The sequence below is a fragment of the Limulus polyphemus genome, unplaced genomic scaffold (assembly GCF_000517525.1).
Source record: "Limulus polyphemus unplaced genomic scaffold, Limulus_polyphemus-2.1.2 Scaffold1257, whole genome shotgun sequence".
NCBI classification, from domain to species: domain Eukaryota; kingdom Metazoa; phylum Arthropoda; class Merostomata; order Xiphosura; family Limulidae; genus Limulus; species Limulus polyphemus.
In genome coordinates, this window is record NW_013666867.1 from 282,189 (window position 1) to 303,762 (window position 21,574).

Sequence of the window (21,574 nt, forward strand, 5' to 3'; positions counted from 1 at the left end):
CACTGTATACGGTAAATGGTATTTTGTGTTGTGCAAGTAATTTCTTTAGAAATTTTTAAATTTCTCTAGTTGTGCTTGTCAGAAAAAGAAAGAGTCAGTAGATTTTATGAGTATTCAGGTTTGACAACGAGCCTTATTACATGGATGACAACCATTCTTTTGCAGGGTGTAATTAAGTTTTGCATGAACAAGGGTATCTCTTAGACTTCTGCTTTTCCAGAAGGAGACAACAGGAACTTCAAGAAATATCTGTTTAAGGCAATCATTCAATTGTAGGAGATGAAGATGTTTTTCAGAATAAATGATAGATACTTAAGCTAACAGTTATGTGTCAGTGTGGTTTCTCATCAGTCAACTTTCTGAAATTTACTTTTGATCAGAAAACACTTGGCATTTCTAACACAACATATGTTCAAATTAAATTATGCCAAAGTTCATTAAAAATCACCACAGATGTCACAAAAAAAACATCACCCCATAAAGCAAAACTGATATGTGTTTATAATGAAGCTATTAAAAGTTTTAGTACAAAGTGGCACATGTGATCAGCTGTTGTTTATTGTACAAAACTAAAAGTAAACAATATGAATACAGAGTTAGTGTATGTTCTTTCACTACTTACCTTCAGCAAATATGCTATTTAACCTCCAAGTGAATAACCAAACAAAATACCGATAAAAATTTAATCAAAACCTTTCTCACTCTACATACCTTATTAGTAGGTCTTAACATAAAAGCATCTGACATTATTTGTTAGTGAATAATTTTCATTTTAACAAAAAGCTAACCAACAACTAACAGCTCAACAATACACAAACCTAAAAGTCAACAGTACAAATTTATTAGTTCTCAAAATATTAACTAAATTCAATAGTAAAAATGTATTGGTTATCAAAATATTAACTAAATTCAACAGTAAAAATGTGTTTGTTATCAAAGTATTAACTAAAGTCAACAATGTAAATGTGTTTGTTATCAAAATATTAACTAAAGTCAACAATGTAAATGTATTAGTTATCAAAATATTAACTAAAGTCAACAATGTAAATGTATTAGTTACCAAAATATTAACTAAAGTCAACAGTACAAATGTATCAGTTATCAAAATGTCAACTAAAGTCAACAGTGCAAGCATATTAGTTATCAAAATATTAACTAACTAGCTGGAGTACCCATCTCCAGAATGGAAGTTATGTAAATTCATGATTAATGAAAGGATATCTTAGGACATAAAAAGTTGCTTCCCTTATATGTAATTGTAAAAAAAATCAAAAATGGCCATAAAAATGCAAAACACATGTGAAATTGCAAGCTTGCATGTATCTCCCCAGGGACCCAATGAACCTCCATACCAAATTTGGTGAAGATCCATCCACACCCTGCAAAGTAGTTACATGGACAGACAACAGACGGTAATATTATGTTTATATAGATATGTGATAACTAATACATTTTTACTGTTGACTTTCAGGTTTGAACAAAAAAGTTTCAAAGTTTTCTAGTATTAAATCTTTTATTAAGAAACTGCAGAGTTTTGTGCCCAGTTTTATGTGGATTTTACTTTTAAGGTATTTTCTTAACAGAACAATATTTAAAGAGTAATATGACCTGACAGTTAAAATAAAGTCTCACCACATAATCTCTCCCTCCAACTGGTAAAGTTGAACACTTAGTTGAGAGTCCATAGCCTGGTTTAGGTACTGTACGTAAGGATGACACAACTGAAAGAAAAAAGATTCATTCTCAGTTACTGTTATGAAACAAAACCTAACATTATTTAAAATTTTCAGTTGTTACTATGTCACAAAACATCTAAGGTCAAATTACAAAGAAATTCTTAGCTTTACCATGTCACATTTAAAGCACTAACATGTTCTCTTTCTGACACAATTAGCATGGTTGGACTTTCATGCTTATATATTTTTGTTAAAAATATTATTTATGGGCAAAGCTATAATCTTGGACGATGGTACAATCCATCTTACTTTGTTTATATTGTTATTGTTCTAGGAAAGTTGCATTATTTAAGAATGTAAATATGATTGAATATACATACGTGTGTGTATGCGTGTATGTTTTATAAAACTGTTTCAGCTTGTTTTATGTTCATTACATAATTGCCAACATTAAGAGAAAAAAAATAGGTAGAATGGAAACAATCTGTGGTGTGAGGGAAGCATCCCTCGTCCCAGGTTAGGGAAATTTTATAATTTTAACCTTAAATGTGTACGTTCTAAGAAACACTTTTATGCAAAAGTAAAGCAGAATAATCCTTTTTTCCTGATAAAATCACAGCAACACGTTTTATAAAACGTATATGATTTGACCTGTTTTGAAAGGTGAATGTACCCAAATTCCTCCATCCATGCTGCATTGAATGAATTGTCATATCTAACCTGTTTTTTTCCCCTTGCCCTTTCCTCTGCTGTTAGCCATGATGACTTTGATGAATAAATCTCAGTTGAGTTAATCAACTTTAGCTTCATCTTTGTGTGTTAAGCTACTGCTATTACTAGACGAAGGCTAGGTGATGTCGAGTGTGTATGTAATGTGCATGCGATTTGTGCATACATTATATGGCTAACACAGCACAGCATGGTTTTCACTGGTACAATGTTTTGCTCTAAGTTACATCATGTCAGTCAACCAGTGAGAAATATCTTACGTTTTGCAGGTCAATAATGCTTGTAAATGGGATAGCATTTGTCATTTGCTGCTATATGCTTTGAATAGTAGCTGTCGCCAATCAAATACAATAAGATTACGAATAGGATTTTTCATGCAGCATCGAGGGAAACTACCCGAAAGCCAACAGAAACCTTGTTGCAACATGAAAGTCTATCAAAAACTTCTGTGAAACATGTTATTTTGTGAAAGCTGTATTTTTCACAATCACTGGACAATAAAATCGACAGCCTGTTCAAGTATACAAACAGCAGTAGACTAATGCCAAAAGCAGTAGAATTGGATACTATGTTATTACCAAATGTCCAACGAACTGCCAGCACTATACTTCAATGCTTACCATTATATGTAGGTGTTGTTCCTATTGACCTTCCAACTGATGACCTGTACCCAGAACCTCGATCAAATGTATCATCATCCCAGGGTCGTGGATGATCAAGATCACGAGAAGGGGCTGAGAAGAGAGAAAAAGATTCCCTAGTACTTGATGTTCAAAGCATACTGATTTTATCAAAATAGCAAATAAGAGCACATAAACTTAGGCAACAACACAGCATGAATCAAGATTACAGACAGAGCTGCCAGGCAGTACTATACATACAAGAGTTACCTAACTCGAGTATCTCATCTATTCTTGAGGAAATTAAAATTACATTTTTTGCAAGTGAAAATATTCACACCGTTTTTCTTCTGTCTAATTATACATCTGTTCTTGTCATCATTTTAACTGATCAGGTAAAATCATATATATACAGTAGGTAATAAAGAAATACTCACAAGCATTAACAGGATTGTTATACCGCATCCTAATTGCTACTTCTCGGTTTGCTGAAGGAGTGCGGGAGGCATTCCGGGGATCTATGTGAGTCTTTTTCCAAGCTCGTATTTTTTCTCTTTCTTTTACAGTTTTTAAGAATACCTAAAATAAGCATGATTTCACTTATGATAATATCAAATATAATTAGTGGAAAGTTCACTACTTTTTTAATTATATTAAAACAAAAAGGTTATTTACTAAGGTACTGGATATAACAGATACAGTGTGGTTGACATATTGTTACACATTCTTCTTTACATGCACTCTTGAGTCCTTAGAAGTAGTAAAGGCTTGACAAAAGTATGAAGTATTACCTTGCCAATCCCAGTAGCAATTTTGGAAAGTTCTTCTTCCTCTTTCTTCAGCCTTGGATCTTCATCTACAGGCTCTTCCCCCTGTTCTAATTCATCCATTAGTTCCTCATCCTCGTCTACTTCTATGTCTTTGGAGCTTCCACTCCAACGTCTTCGTCGTTCTAGGTTACATTAAAAACTGATTAACAAATTAACTGCTGCGAAGCTTGGAATCATCTATGGTAGGTGCCGATAAGAGTTTTAGTGCAATATCATTGTGTTTTCAATTTAAACAATTGTAATAATAACAATAAGTCAAAAACGTATATGTTTTTTTATTTAAGACACACATGTGCATCATCAGCACAATGCAAAGATTATGGTGATTAAGTGCTACAGATGCACTTGTGTCTAGAAAGTTATTTATATAAAATTTGTAAAAAATATCATTTTATTCAAAGAAAAGACAAGAGTTCAATTAAAACACCATATGATAAATACATCAACATGTTTTATGATAACAATTTGAATCATGGATCCAAACCAAGTCCAGATGATTTTGGACATGCTTCACAGTCATAAATTGACTCTATGCATTGCCCGTTTTCACTGCATAATCTGCACTTTTATCTCATTATTTTATCACTCGGCCAATCCAATTTTGCATTTTGTTGGCAAATGTTCAAAATCTTTAGCTTTTGATGATTTACTTGTAACTGGAGGTGGTAAAAGCTCCTTCACTGCCATCAGATAAAAATCATTTTGTTCCCAGAATAATGATTTATACAAATAAAAGTAATTTAGTGGAGTCATTTGTAATAAATGAATATATATATTCTTATACCACCTTATGGTTTTTCTTGAGCAAGGATAATACAATAATATCTGATCTTGCCTATTGATTCCACTCATATATGCATGGAAGTATGAAGTATGACACCTATACTTAATGTTGATTTCTAACAGTGGTCAGAAATATCAACTAGTTGGGGACAGACACATGCATCATGAGCACACTCGAACAAATGCGTGTGTCCTCAGCAGTGAATGTGTTAAAAAGAACAAAATATTTAAAGTCAACCTGATAATACTTTCTTATGATTACTTTGTGTTTTTAATGATGAAGAAATGGACTTTAAATTGGGTAAAACTGTGCGAATATTTAGATACTTTAGACATTGATTTCTACCTGTATAACAGTTTATATTTGGTTCTACAAGCACACTTTGTTCTGGACGAGATGCAACAAATACTGTTAAGTAGATATGTAATGTACAAATTACTACATATTATACAAATATGTAGTATTATTTGATTGCTGAACACAATGTATACAGCATGGAACATCACAATACAGGGATCCCTCGATTAATGCGTTTTCATTTAGTGCGCTTACATTTTTTTATAACCAGTATTCGATTAGTGCGGTAACACACATTTCATTTTAACCATAGTAATTGAAAAGTAAGTTTTAGGCACCAAAATTAAATTAAAAAAAATAATTAAAAATAGAAAATGGGTGTCTCGAAATCAAAAATAGGCCTAGAGCACAAACTAGGTGAGTCAACAGTAAGAGCAAATTTAGGTAAAGCTGATGAATACAAAATGAAAAGTAAAAGCTGTTTCAAACTTATCATGTGTGCATATCACTCGAAATCAAAATGTTATCATGATTGAATTAGAAAGATTGCTAACTATCTGGATAGAGGACTGTAACCAGAAAATAATTCCTTTAAGCACTGATCTCATAAAAGAAAAAGCATTGAGTCTCTTTTCAATCTTAAAAGAAGAAAAGTTCAAAGACGAGACAAAGGAGTTCCATGCTAGTGCTGGATGGTTTGAGAAGTTCAAGAAAAGAACTAGCCTGCACAATGTAAGAATTACAAGGGAAGCAGCTAGTGCAGATAAGGAAGCTGCTGATGAATATCCTGAAGTTCTGAAGAAAATTGTGGAAGAAGAGGGTATTCGGATGAACAAATTTTAACGTCAACGAGATGGGGTTATTTTGGAAAAGAATGCCTTCCAAAACTTTTCTGGCCAAATCTGAGAGTTCCCAGTCAGGACATAAACCTGCAAAGGATAGACTAACCCTTTTATTGGGCGGCAATTCTAAAGGAAATTTGAAATTAAAGCCTATGTTGGTTTATCGAGCTCAGAATCCAAGAGCTCTTAAAGGTATAAATCAAGGACAATTACCAATAATATGGAAATCTAATAAAAAAGCATGGGTAACTAAATGTTTAGAGTGGCTTGTCCCATCGTATTCTTCTGTTCTTCATATAATTGGCGGTACTGAGAAATTGCCTTATCAATATTTCTGCAAATTTGATGGCTTCTATCTTCATCAGGATCTGTTTCTAAACATTTTCCCTTAAATTCTTCAATAACTGTGAAAAGTTCTTCTAATTCCTTCTTCGTCATCTTCTTATGCTGGCGGGTCGTTAAGATTTCTTCACATTCATCAATGTCTTCATATGCTCTCTGAGTGTCCAAATTTATAAGATCCTTATTGGTTAATTCTTCTGAATGAGCTTCTAGCAATTCTTCCACATTTTCCTCGTCAATCTCAGTGAAGCCAAGTTCTTTTCCAGTATGAGTAATCTCTTTAATGACCTCTTCTGTATCTTTTGAAAAGCCTGTGACGTCCTGTGCACAGTGTGGAAGAACTGTCTTCTAAACACCTTTCATATTTTTAACTGAAATTTCATTCCATGCTTGATGGATATTATCAATAACATCCTTAATACTGAATTTCTTCCAAAATTGAACTAGTGTCATAGAATTCTCTCCATATGTTGCTTGAATCGCTTGCTTGAAAGTCTTTCTCAGGTAGTATGCTTTCAAGGTCGCGATGATGAGGTAAAGAGGTAGTGTTTGCGGGCAAAAATGTCACTTGGATATTTTTGCGCATTGAATCGAGACCAAAAGGATGACCAGGGGCATTATCTAAAATAAGCAAAGCTTTAAAATCTTAATTTCTTCTTCGGCAAAAGTCTGCAACCGTTGGACAAAAATACTTGACGAACCATTCTTCAAACAAAGAAGTTTTTCATAAAAAAATCAGATCAATAAATTTTAATTCATTGCATTTTTTTCGTATTTTCTTATATACCTATACTTTGATTAAAAAATACGCAAAATAGAAATTAATTGAGAATGAGAATGAAAATTGAGGTACGAATTACACGATTTCCTATAACTTATTATATTCGATTAGTGCGGCTCTTTTAAGGAACACATTAACCGCACTAATCGAGGGATTCCTGTACTTTTATAGTAAATATAAATAGATACTGTGTATTGTTGTTGAGGTTTCTTCTACAGTAAGTGTGTGTGTGTGATTTGGTTTGTTTTTAATTAAGCACAAAGCTACACAATGGGCTATATGTGCTCTGCCCACCACGGGTATCGAAACCCGGATTCTAGCGTTGTAAGTCCGCAGACATACCACTGTGGGGCATGCATGTGATTTGGTGGCGATGAATTCAAATATCAATGAACAGCACTAACTCCACTTGTTTTCAAAATAATATATATATTCGGAACTAGTTAAACGTATGTCCAACAAATTATTTACACTATAGAGATCATAGGCATATCATAAACTTTATATAGTTCTCTTCTTCTTGTCAAAAGTCCTAAATTGTCATAACATTTACTTTAAAATAATTGCTTCTAATTCTCTTGTTATGAACAAAACTAAATAAAATAAACTAATCAATAATATCTACACTATACAGTCTTTTACATCATGACAATAATATGCACAAACATTCTAGTGAATAAAGAGTTTGTTTTCCTTTCTCTATCCATGTTCAATTTATGATCTGCTTAGATAGCATTTACAAAATATGCTTTTTAGTAGCTACTTTAAACTTATCTGTTTAATATCATTATACCGGAATATAACAAAAATAGTTAAAATGTAGGATTATGATGTTTGTTATTGCAGAGTTTGGATACATCTTTTTCCATTTGACTTTATGGTACCTTAAGGTTTGTAGATTGTGATCATGGTAAGACACTCTCTGTGACCAAGTAGAACTCGTGGTGAGGAGTAGAAGGCTATAGGTGAAGAGAACACTGTCTGAAAACGTAACAAGAACTAGGAGAAGCACATTTCTTGTGAAAGCTAAGCCTATGTTCTTGGGACTAAAGGGTTAATAGGCAGTTAAGGAAAACCCAGGTTGTTTTCACATGATCTCCAATAGCTACTTCCTGTGAGCTGGCATTAAGCAGCTTGAATAATCCAAGACTTACTGAGGTGATCTCTGAGTAACATAAAAGAGTCTGTTAAAAGCCTAAGCATTGAAAGGTGTTGGTTTAAGCCACTCATCACCAAAAAGAGTGAATAACTTCATTCACTGGACAAAATCTGATGCAAAATGACATGACACCATCAGATAGAACAGCTACCAGCTCTTGATAATCCAGCAGATGCTGAAGTTATTCTAGAGCCTTCCAGACTGACAATGCTTACTGGTGAAATCCCAAGACTATATCCAGTGACTGAAGTCAACATAGAATATGATTACGATACATATCCCTATGTTTCGCATCATTAAGATGATGTGCATTCCTATACATTGCATCATTCTGGACATGACTTTGCCTAATTATAACTTATTCATAAGGATTTACACATCTCTAGACACTTAGAAGAACACAAAGGCCTCCACTAAAAATGCACAGAAAGTTTTTATCAGCACTAAAATTTATTTATGGTAGTTATATGAAACATGTAAACATGCCAGTGTTTAAAGGGACAACAAAAGAAAATTCTGAAAACTTCCTCAATGTGTTTCAAGCAAATTGTTACTTTGGGAATGAATGGGACCAGGATAAAGTGGTATAACATTTAATGTTTAATTTGTCAATCAGTAACTTGACTGTAGGTGTTTCAACAGGCATCTAACGTTATTTTGATCATGGCTGAGTTAAGAAGTAATTTCAAAAACAAATTGAAATCAGGTATTATTTACAGAACGACTGCAGATAATTTCAACACTGTTCAGACTGAAGAGGTTTCACTAGTATTTCCTTATTTTCTTCTTCTTCTCACAGTGGCCATGCTTAACCAAACTCCTTGAAACTTAATATATAGTATATTAAAAAAACAAGAAACAATTAAATTAAAAAACACAATTTTATTTATACTAGTCTTTATATATCACTTATAGGTTGTGAAATGTCCAGAATTCTATTTTAAAACACAATTAATTTTATCTCAGAATTTATTTTTTTTACCATTCATTACTCATTTAACCAGTCAGTTTCAACTATATTAATACTTATTAATGTACTTATATTGACATTTTATTTTACCATTTACAACATTCACCGACAGATTTATATGTGATACAAGATCTCACCTTTCAAATAGCATCACTATTACCTTCCTAAAGATATGTGATAACATTGTTGCTAATAATATGCTTAGTCAGGATAAAATAGATCAAACAAATATAGCTTCTTTTCAATAAATTATAAACTCATCTATTTATTTACATTGTTTGAATATAATAAACAAAAATAATATTCAAAAATAAGGATTTGAGTTATCTGAATATTTTGCTACACTTTCTATAATACATTAGGACAAGCTATGGAGATGTAAATTCAAATTTTCCCCTTTAATTATGTGTTCAATCTTTTTTTGAACCATAATTGAGATACAATGACGTGTAACTGAAATAAAGGTCTGCTAACATAAAATTATTGTTTATTTGTTGAATTTCACAAAAAACTACTCAAGGGATATCTGCCCTACCCATCCCTAATTTAGAAGTGAAAGATTAGAGGGAAGGCAGCTAGTCAACACCATCCATTGCTAACTCTTGGGCCACTCACTCTCTTAACAATTAAAAGTGGGATTGAATGTAACATTATAATGTCACCACAGCTGAAAGGTGAGCAGGTTCAATGACCGAATTTGAACTCATGACAAGTTTTATGGTGAGCACATCTGCCAGATCCCCTAAAAAAAAGCAGGCAATTTTCAAATCATGGCTATTATCCTGATTACACAAAGCAAGACAGTTATGACACAATTAAATGTTAATGACAGAAGAAATTAGAAAGACAGCAGCAAAAGCTTCAAGATCCTAAGCAAATAAATTTCTCATAAGACAATAATATTAGGTCTATTAAAATTTTTTTGAATACTACATTCTTTATTTAGTCCCTTAGGGATTTTGAAGAATTAGAAGCATGTATAATAATAGTATTTAACTCACACTATATTTGTCATTGGTAATAGTGCATTTTGCTCAATCCAGAGCTCTTCAGACCTGCTGGAACACAACAAATGTTCTACTTGACTGATCTAAAACTTTTTGGGCAAGTTGTTAATTTTTTTGAAAATAATTTTTAGTTTATAGCCTTATAGGACAATCATTGTGTTGAACTTGAAAATAAACAATCAGAAAATCCAGATAAGATTCACAGAAACTTAGCATTTATTATTTAACTTGAATATATAAATAAGAGCAAGTTTTGGTTCAATTCTGGTAGGAGAATATTCTAGCAAGACAAAATATCTTCAATAACAATCTGTAATTGACAGTGTCTTATAAGTCAAAAATCAGCTGGTTTTTAGTTGATCAAGTACCCAAACCTTTATGCAATTTCAATGTATGCAACTCCAAAGAATCAAAAACACTAACATGGTCTAATTTCTGGTTGTTGAAGCAGTAGTTGGGTCAGAGTTGAATTAATTTTTTCAGTGCCTTCAGTAGTGAAAGCTCATATTTGGATGCTGGATCTTATGATCCTTTCAAAAGTGTGCCCACATACCATGTCTGTTGTTTCTTTCCAAAAAGCATCCCTTGATGAGGTTCCTTGGTGGCTTATGCCAATTCTCTTACTCTTGTCATTTATTATTCTTTTTAGGATTTATTTGTTGTTTCCTTCTTCTGGAGTGGTAGGTGGCTGGGCAGCTGACACAATAGACATTGTAGGCACATTCAAGCTTACTCTTTCTTAGCTCCCTATCGTCAGGGATTGGTAGGAAAAACCAATAGTGAGTTAGCTGGTGTGGCTTAGTACAAAGGGCCAAACACATGGTTGCTACATCTATAGGCCACATGTCTAACACAACATTCAGCAATTGATCTTCATCCATCAGCTTTGAGGACATGAAGGCAGGTCCAACCCTAGGTGTGGAAGGCAGCACTGGAAACTCCATTGAAAAACTCACTGCTAGTTCTTTCCATGTTAGAATTCTGATATGATATTAGCAACAGAGAACTCTAAAAACACCACTGGCTGATTCAAAGAATAAACCTAACCAGTAAGGCTAAGAACTTAATCCTAAATCTTCAGGCACATGCAACTTTACCAAAGCAATCTCAAGGGTCACTTCTGCAAGTTGTCTTCTGACAATTACAGTCAAGTAATGTGTTGCCATCTATGAGTGGTAAAATTACACAGATTTTTCTGGCAGAATTTATCTGAACTATTGTTCAACCAACATTTGCATGTCAGTACTACAAGTTTTGTTCTGTCACTATCTTGCACATTAACATGCTTGCAAGGAACAAACCCTGGCATAACATGGAAGTGTTACACCCACAGCAGAGTCTTTGCAGGATCCCATGGCATGTGTGACTGAACTCCAATAAGGGTGGACACCTTCACTCAAAAGATCACTCAGGTGTTGAAAAGAAAAGGGGCAAAATATACCTTTTAATTGTCAGTGTTCCAACAAAATAATTGTCTTATCACACAAATGGCAAGTATACAGTATAATGCCTTTCACCATATTGCACGTTACCACACAGAGATTCAGAAGTCAAGGTTTGCTAAGTTATTTCAGTTATTGGTGGTATGACCAACAACCATCCTATCCATAATAGGAAAGACTGCAATTGTTGTCGACAAACTACTGCTAGTCCACTGGGTGGCAGCCTTCACTCAGAAGATTATAAGAGTGCTTGGAAAGAAAGGGGAATTCAACTTTTGTTTCAGTTGTCTCCAGATATGATCCTTCCAGACAGTGCCCTGTCCAGAAAGAAACATAACAGGACATGACCCAGCCCTTTAACAGCTTTTCTCTCAGCCACCAGTAGAGAGGTCAATCTCACCTCCACCATGAGTTCATGTGGTTTGGCATATTTTCCTTTGACAAACTTGCAGTCCACCTTGGAAGTCGTTGAGATCTCTGGCTCTGTGATAGCTAGAGTTTTCAAAGCAGCTTACTCCTCACCTCTAAGAAAGTTTGTGCCACTGGGCAGTGAAAGTCATGGGTAAGTTACCTCCAGCTACTGCCCGATTTGTCAACAAGAATAAATTAGTGTGCTAATTAAATAGCATGTCATTATTTTTGCAAGAGAATCAGATAAGAAGGTATCTAATCTCCTCTTGATCTAATTAGCCTATGGAGAAAGTTAGATAGAAACTTCCTTGGGTAATATTATGTTCCAACCCAGGTAATTATAGAAAAACAAGTAGCAGAATTTTGTAAGTTTACCTTTTAAGCCAAAAAGAATGGAAGATGTGCTGTACAGGCCAGTACTAAACCTCTATTCAAGTTCAGAGCATGCAACTCCAAAGAATCTAAAACTTTATCATGATTGAATTTAAATTACACTCACAACTTCTTTAGCACAATTAAGGTTCTTTGTTGTGTACATCTATACCCAATAATTCTAAATATCTATTATTTTACAATTTTATATAAACTCACTTGTACAAGTGCAAGTTTAACTTTAGACAAGAGATAATGCAGTATATTCCTTGTGGATTTTTTGTCATTCAAAATCAGCTGAAATGACAAAAAAAATCCACCTGTAAAGAGATAACTGTGCTGCCCTTTAACATTAAAGATTGCATTTAATGTCAACGCATCTTCAAGTGTCAATTATAAAATAGCAGTAGCACAGATAAGGAAATACAAATATGCCATTGGAATCAAACATTAAAAAAAAGTCATCTACAATGTTACTGCTATTTCTTTATTGAAGACAAAATTATTAGGTCATTAAACAATTGTTACATGTAAATAATGAGGCTTTCTGAATCCAAATATGTCCAAGTTTTAAAATAACATAACTGGATGAATAATAAAAAAAAGCCCAACAGTAAAACATCTGTTATTAAATGAAAACAACAATTACAAAAAATCTGGATTCCAAAAATGCCACTTCAATCATATAACATCTGCTTGTATACTGTATACAGCATGCTACTGTAAATAAAACAAGCACAGTTACAATTGGCTGACATGAAAACAAAGTGAGAAGAGTTAAAAATTAGCAAGTACATGTTTTTTGTAGCAATATAAGGTTATTAATCTCTTTCATTGAACTGTTATCTTGTTTCATATATATGTCATAATCAACTTTCTCATGTTAAATGTTTTACTGAAGGTATTTTTAACTAACAACAGTTAGCTCAACAAGTATATGATTAAAATAAATCAAGTTATTAAACCAGTGTAGTTTTGACAGTTATAACAAATAAAACTACTCCCTGTGCAAAATTTACAAAAAAACACATTTATCTCAAACTCATAACAAAAACTACAGTACTGTATAAATCAAGCCCTTAGTTTATCAATAATTAAAATAATGAGCATTACATGAGTTATAGTGAAAAAAATACTTAAATTCACCTTGTAATACAATTTGTATTGTTAGTTCCATTCATCCCAAAATATAGTTATAAGATTTCCATCCCTGATAAGTTTCATATGATAAACATTTCAATAAAAAAAAAAACATTGACTAGATGGGATGCTAGAAATGCAATGTAAGATTATGCTGTAATAGAGAAATCACAGTTTTTAATATTATAAAAATTTCAGATATAAAAACTAAAATTAAGGTTTTTAATATTTTAAAATAAAAACAATGACAAATCTCACAAAATAATATTTGTTTCAAACCGTGTGATAGGCATTACTGAAAGATATTAATGTTAATATTCCTGGGCCTAAATGGAATTCAAAATGTAATAGAAAACTTTTTTTAAAAGTAAAGCATCAGTTAATCTGAATAATAATGTTAATTTCATATTTCTTTTCTAATGAGATTTAATATTCATGTACTTTCTTACTTCAGTGACAAGAAGGTTTTCTTCAGCAACTTGTGTGCATTGAATTATGAAAATACATGTAGACCAATTTTTTGCAACCACAAAAAAATAAGGTATTGACATTCTGATATAAGCACTTTATTAGTATTTATGTTCTACAGTAGACTTTAATTACAAATATATCATTACCACATCTGAAAAGAGGAAGATGTGCAGAGTTCGTTATTTTTAAAATTTTTGGTTACAAATGGTGTCGATTACTGTGCAATTAAATACACATATACAGCAGCTCAGATAAAAGTGGCTTAAAAGTATTTTATCTGAAAAGCCTACCTTTGCTTATGGGAGCACTATAACTTGTTAAGCAATTCTCATCATCAAATAATTGCTCATCCAACACTAACCTACATGATCCTTCCCCAGTGATTCCAATATCTATATAACAATCAGGCACAATGTAAATGTAGGTGACTACAGATAATCTGTAACAATGTTAAAAAACATTTTAAGTTCAATGTGATACAACACATTACTGATGACACTTGCACCATGAAGAAAGTTCCTGACCTATATGCACGTGTATCCTGTTTCTTGTACAGAGGGGTACATGCTATACATTGAACCAATCTTGCTAAATACAGATATCATTGCAAGAGAAAACTGTGTGAATGTGCATGATAAAACAACACAGGAATTATAAGTTAGTACAAGTTCCCACAATCCACGAGTTGAAGTGCACATAAAAAAAGTCATTTCTCACAATCATAAAGTTCTCAAGAAAATGATACTAGTGTTATGATACAAATTTTTAACAAGAAGTCTAAAATAAGCTGTAAAAGCTTTCTGAATAACTAAATCCATGTGAAATAAATTAAAACATTTATCAGATACAAAGTCTAGAGTAAACTCTCATACCATGCAAGGGATACAGATGTAAGAGAAACTTACTATCACTGCATGCAATTATATGAATATTTTTAACTTGTGGAAAACATAAATAGATGTCAAATATACATGCATATCTCGCATCATTTGTATTAAATGCTTAAGCCAATTGGTCAACTTAATAGCTGTAGTAATAACTAATAAAAATCATAATTTTCAATTTTCCATAACTAGTTTAGAGTACATCTTTAGTCCAATATATTCAAGTAAAGTTTTCTCCATTGTTATAATGGTGCTGTACAAGAGATCTGATGTTGAAAGATCATAAATGTATATTAATCCTTTTACTAAGATCAGGTTTCATACTCCAATGGCCCCCTTTGGGGAAAAGTGAGCCCATCTCAGGGATGGCTCATATACTTGTACAAACTGATACGAGCTAAGAGTTCTCTCTTATAAATGTTATTTGGAATAGTCAGTATTCAATCCTGATATATAGCACTTTTAACATTTTGTATGAATTTAGGTTGTGAATAAGAATTTATTTTGTCTTTTTTCTGTGGGATGTAGAAATAAACAAAGCTTCTCACCCAAGTAGCCATTAAGAGACAACAAAAAACTGTAAGCCAGTCAGCAAGTAAAATATACAACTATTGTGAATAAAACTTTGATTTATTTGTTCACTTGTGTTTGTGTGTTTCTTTCCTTTGCAAAATCTCTATTGTACCCTGGAAAGATAAAATGCTAAAGTAGATTACTGAAATAACTAGTGAAAAAATTTCAGTCACATGTACTTGACTGTAAACAAAGACCAGGATAATATATGTGAAATTATGATAGAAAATATCTAATTTCAGTGAATCTAGTTGAATGTGTAGAAATAACAGTGACGCTTAGTTTAATATACAGCATTCATTTTAAAAAATGAGACAAAAGGAGAAAAAAAAAATTTTGGCTAGAAATGAAGAAAAGAATGAAACAACACAAGATTTGTTGACTTCAATGCTAATTTGAGCAAAGTGCAATGGCATTATTTTTTTAACAATACGCATGTATTAGAGGTTTAATTTCAAAACTGCAAGAATTATTTTTCTTTAAACATGCAGAAAGGTTTTTGTTTATTTCAGAATTTCAAAAAATGCTATACAAGGTCTATCTATACATATTGTATACAGAAGTTGGTGGAAAAAATTAAGATGTTCAACAATGACAATTTTACATACAATCAGTATTTAAAGCATTGGACATTAAACTGCTTTGGAGAAACTGTCACGACATTTGGAGATGAAAGAAAAGAAATAAAATGCATATTACGTATTTCCTCAATGTAAATGAGACTTGGTCAAGATGGCTGAAATTAAAACAAAGTGGTCATAATCCTAACATCTTTAGCTGCATCTGATGTGAATGACTAAACTACAGATACAGAGAATGTGCATAAAAAACAACACTATTCCAGAATTAGTTTCTTAAGATTAGAAGCATGTGTCACTGAAGCGAGGTGTGAAAACTGCAGTAGCTTGGAGACATTATTATACATCAAGTACAGTTAAGAATCTATATTGAATTTGCAAAAGTCTTTATCATAGAAATAAAACTACAGCAAGTCTCAAAAACAAAGCATACTTTAACATTCCTACAAAAGAACTTTTAACGAATGTACTATTTATTGGAAAAACACTAAGCGGAAGAAATTACTGCTGATCAGAACTAGTCTGACCAGCTTTCTGCAATATTTGTTTTATTTAAATGTAATACTGTATATACATGCATTTTTCTTTGCAATTATACAAATGTATAAGTTAGGCACCATTTTAAAATCTAATTTTTATACACTGTAATATGCATACATGTTCAAAAATGATTAACAGGTGACACTTTTTATACATATATAAGGTTAAGATGGTTATGTTGTAACTGTACTCTTACACAACCATCAAAAACCTCCAAACCAGCCAAATATGGTCACGAAGATAATATTTTCCTTGGGAAGCTACAACAGTACTTCATTATTGCCAAATGTCTGCTCTATTTAACTCATACGAGGAATTAATAACAAGTGAAATTTCCAAATGCATACATCCTTCCATTAACACCACCGCTAGTACAATGTTTTTTTTTACAGTACTCACCAAAAATTGTATACAAACTTTTAGATTATTCATTGATCAGAAGGTATACAGTAACTAAAACTTTTTTTCTTTCAAATTAAAATCAATGCAAACAATTTTAGCTAAAGTTGGAAGACACAGCCTGCTGAACTTGATATTCAACCTGGAAGCTATAGTTATATTGCACTCGTAGCTGGTCTTCAGTTTTGAATGTGATATCAGGGATAATGAACTGGAGTAGGTGACTAAAATCACTGTATTTTGGATTAATGGTGAATGGAACTCCATCTAGCACAGCATTGTGAGTAATGGAATTACCATACAGTGTGCGCTGTCCTTGAACATAAGGCTGCTGACTTTGACCACTACTTACACCCCAATTACTTGATGTTACTTGTTGACCATTTGACAGCAAGCTGTATGGTAATGGGTCTACTACCCTAGGGAATCTAGCTGGAGAGACTGGACCACATTTGTAACAGATCAACAAGCTGTTTATTTCCCCAGCAAGAGTAAATCCAGGAGGAGGTTTCTTTGACTTACTCAGCACAATAATATCAGTTACTGCCTCCTGTACCAAGTCTTTGCTTACCAACTTATAACACAGATTTTTCTTTCTTATGGCTTTTTGCTCACTATCTTGAGTATATAACAGAGCAGTCCACTCTGGTGGAAGTTCTCTTTCTCCAGCTACAGTAATAGATTCAACTACCTCATTACAGCTACTTTGATCTTTCATGAAACATATGTATCTGGTTATTCGCTTGCCAAAAATTCCATCTTTCCATAAATCAGCATCTGTGTCTTGGTCAAAAGTCTTAGCTACCAATTGGAAACCTGATGGGCATTTGGTAGGATCTTCAACAATGCAGATTCTTGTGACTGGACGATCATCTGGTAATGCTTTGAGAACACTCTGCAGGTCCATAGTTTTCTAATAAAAGAAATTAAAGATCCTGTTGAAACACATACAAAAGTAATACATTAGAGAAACATTATATATCTCAAAATTTTTAAGAATAGTGCATTTGTAGGAAAATTATGACTATAATTTCATTAGAGGTGTGTTAATTATCAATTAATCAGCCATAATGCCAATTGAGGTTACAAAAGGGAACGTTACCTCCTGCCATTGGTATTCCAGCCCCCATTATAGTACAGTGTCCGAAAAGTCTGGAACCATAGATGATTTGCAACTTTTTATTTTTAGAAATGTGGCTGATTATGCCATTGTCAAAGCACGAGAAGATGGAGTTAATCCAAACTTGTTTCGAATTACAAGGACAGCACGTGGAAGATATTCTGTAAAATTTGTTGAAGTGCCTAAGGTTCCAGACTTTTTGGACACCCTGTAGTAAAAGTTGAAATTAATAAGTTAATTAGGAGTACAGTAAGCAAATTATATTAATATAAAAGTATAAAAACCCAAACAAGTTATCTAAACTAGTATAACTCTCAACCTCCACTTATTATATTTACTCAAAGAGTCTACTGTAACTACTAATATTCATATTCTATCTATCCTTTATAAGAGCTTTTACATTTGTGTGTAATAAAAGTTTTCATACACACATCAAAATAGTGCCAAGTTGTTTAAATAACTTTATTAAAAACTAAAAATATTCATCAGAAAATTCAAGCAAAAAATTCTTAATCCTTACTTCTTTATATTTGTATAATACATTTCTGTATTTACCACAAAATATTTTAATAATTGTATTTAATTTTTATATCAATATTTCAACATTAATAATTAAATATTGTAATTTATTTCAAATTTTACTAAACTGAGCAACTGAGAAGTTGTAATACATATATAACAGAAGAAGATGGCATATTACTATTAGGACAGGGTATGCCATATACTGGAAAACTCTTTTCTGTTACCATGATTAATTATTTTGTATATACACATACACAACATACAAATCAGAAACCTGTTCATACTGAAGAATGGGTAATCCTTGTTTAGAAGTTGTGAATGTTAATCAACAGTGCAATACAAAAATGAACTTCATACTTTGGGATGCAACGTATATGTACACAGAATAATTTTACATAGTGATATTCATTGAAACTTACTTATAATTATAGATACAGTTACCACGAGACCAAAATCTTTTGGTTCACAATTAACAGAACCATAGCCACGTGGACCTGTTAACTTTAACATTTCAGCTATCCCTAAGTTATTACATTTGTAAGAGACTTGTCTCAAAAATATTGACAGTCTTATGAATTTGAACATTCAGGACTTTCAATTTATGTATATAGTACTAAGGAAAATGAAACAGTTATGACTAATCAGAACAGAATGCATTTTTAAATTTTTTTTTACCTTACAAAACTATTCGAACTTCTAAAACAATTTAAATAAAGATAATTAGCTCAAAATTAATGTAGTTATATATGCATTATTGATGTCTGTAGAGAAGTAAAGTGTAATGCCAACATAAATTAAGATTATAATGAACATTTTGAATTGTCATCATCTTTATTTCACATTGCAATAATATGAAAAATGAGGTAAATTATTTTAGTGTACATGTAAACTAAAATGAACAATAAAAATACAGAAGATTATTACTACTACTTCTAATGAGTTACAGCGATTAATATTAATGTCATAATATTGGTGGTGAAATACATTTTAAGTACTTGTACACTGATTAAACATAGCATGCACTTGCTGAAAATTATAGAACCATGTTACCTTTGTTAAGATAAGAAGCATTAATTTGGCATAAAATATTACATACTCTCAATTTAAGGTTATTCTAATCATCAGCATTTCATATAAACGACACAAGTAACAAAGACTTTATTGAAAGCTTTTATTATCGAATAACGATTTTACTTTCTGTGCAAAGAATGTTTGTGATGCAATAAATAATACAAATAACAGCTAAGTTACTATGTTACGCCTTCAATAATCACAGTTACAAACCTAACTCTCAGATATTTTTCCTTAAATATTTATCACGAATAAGTAAAAACACATTATATTGCCTTTAAGGCCAATATATCATAAAATGTTTGTAGAAAAATATTTCTTGCTACTAATTATTTGCTAAAAATAATTTTAAGTCTCTAGTGTAATATGCTAGAGATGGGCTCCACTTAAGCAGGATATGTAGTAGGCTGTTTGGTGAAGCTCTAAATATATTCATTGAAGATAGTTTAAACTAAACCTGCATAGTGGTTAGGGAGCTTGGGATATTGGGAGCATACAAACTAACATGACAGCTAAGGCAACATGTATGTAAAAAGGAGATTCAGAGTATAACTTAAATAACAGTTTTAAAGATAAACATAGTAGAAGAAGAATAAACAATTACTTATTCTTATGTTAGAAGTACTAGGAACAATACAGTTCAGGACTCTAGTTAAAACGGAAGACTAATAGAAATTATTGAAACTTCATTGATTTGGAGAATAGTAATTGTAGAAACTAATATGAAATTCATGATTAAAAGTTACTTAATAGTGACAGATGTTTTAAGACAGGGCATAGTGTGACTATATATATAAGGGATAAGCTGCAGTCTGCTAGGACTGAAGTAAAATGGTAATCAAAGAGTAGACCTGGGTGATTAACTTGATTAATCAATGTAATTTATTACCTGTTGACACTGATGAGTGCAACAACAACTAATTAACTAATTGAAATTACAGTTAAAGAAATTAATGTCACAAAAATAATCACATAGTGTTCCTGATTATTACAGTTTTGATTATTTCAACTGTCCAAGTAACTGAAAGTTCAAGTAATCAAAATATTACCATTATGATTTTTTATTATTTTTAATTAGTTCAGATTTGTTCAATGTAATTGATTAGGATCCCAAATCAAGAAAGTATTCAGCTAATGAAAAGTAGGGCTTCCAATTATTAGTGTTTTCAAGTTATTACAAATATCCAAGTAATTGAAATATCGCCATTATACTTGTTTGTTGTGAGAATAATAATTGTTTTAGCCATCTATTGAGATTAATCAATAAGTTTAATGTAATAAATTAATGAACCTGATGGTTAATCAATTAATAAATTCCACTAACTGCCCAGTTCTAGTAAAGAGACTAAGTTTATGTGGGTTATAGTGAGGGGTTTGAAGTGGAAAAAGTTTTTAAATGGCAGTTATTAGGCCACTTGATTATAAAGAAGGGGTAAATGAGAACTTGAAGAATGTAATCAGGGGTGCTATTAATAAGAACATTGATGCAATAACTATGGAAGATTCTAATTTCAGAGCTACAATGACTGGAATTCAAACAGCAAGGAAGCAAGATTTCTTGAAGTCTTTAAGTCTCAATGATAAAGATGACATCTGTGGATTTTTCACATGCCTGATAATTAGATTCAATCCAGGAATAAAAACCTTAAGTTCAAGAAGTTTATATTGACAAATAAGTTGGAAGACTTACAAAATTACAGGAAGGCTAGGTATTTGGTCAAAAGAGAATTAGGAAATAAAAAGGAGTTACAGGAGATATGTGGCTAGTAATGTTAAAACTAACAGCATGGAGTTTCATAAAATGTTTAAATAAGGATTGCAACTTTAAAGGATGCTGAACTTTTACATATTCCCTTTTGTTTTCACAAGAGAAGATATCTGGCCCTGAGCATTCTCTAAGAAATACTGAAATTGACCTGAATCATGTAGATGGTAAGGAGACACATTAAGATATTTAAAGTAAATAAAGCACCAGCCAGACAAGGTTCTCCAAAGGGATTTAAAGAAGGTCAAA

The 21,574-nt window shown here is 32.1% G+C and overlaps 2 protein-coding genes across 7 annotated transcripts in view; both read right to left on the bottom strand.

The window, feature by feature from the left end:
- LOC106462812 overlaps positions 1-3,984 on the bottom strand; it is a 22,444-nt gene extending 18,460 nt beyond the window's left edge. Inside the window, exons 1-4 of the mRNA XM_022390180.1 lie at positions 3,817-3,984; positions 3,463-3,604; positions 3,026-3,139; positions 1,633-1,721 (exon numbers count right to left, since the gene is read on the bottom strand). Of these exons, the coding sequence (XP_022245888.1) occupies positions 1,633-1,721; positions 3,026-3,139; positions 3,463-3,604; positions 3,817-3,915 (444 nt within the window). The 5' untranslated portion in view covers positions 3,916-3,984. The remainder of the gene's footprint in view (positions 1-1,632; positions 1,722-3,025; positions 3,140-3,462; positions 3,605-3,816) is intronic.
- An 8,579-nt stretch (positions 3,985-12,563) lies between these two features.
- LOC106462814 (multivesicular body subunit 12B-like) overlaps positions 12,564-21,574 on the bottom strand; it is an 18,923-nt gene continuing 9,912 nt past the window's right edge. For 4 of the 6 annotated variants that reach the window (XM_022390186.1, XM_022390184.1, XM_022390183.1 and 1 more), the window contains one exon: positions 12,564-17,760. In XM_022390186.1, coding sequence (XP_022245894.1) covers positions 16,945-17,754 — 810 coding nt within the window. In that variant the 5' untranslated portion in view covers positions 17,755-17,760 and the 3' untranslated portion in view covers positions 12,564-16,944. Of the gene's footprint in view, positions 17,761-17,949; positions 18,083-21,574 lie in introns of those variants that run through there. The other 2 variants (XM_022390188.1, XM_013922774.2) reach the window with 2 other exon arrangements.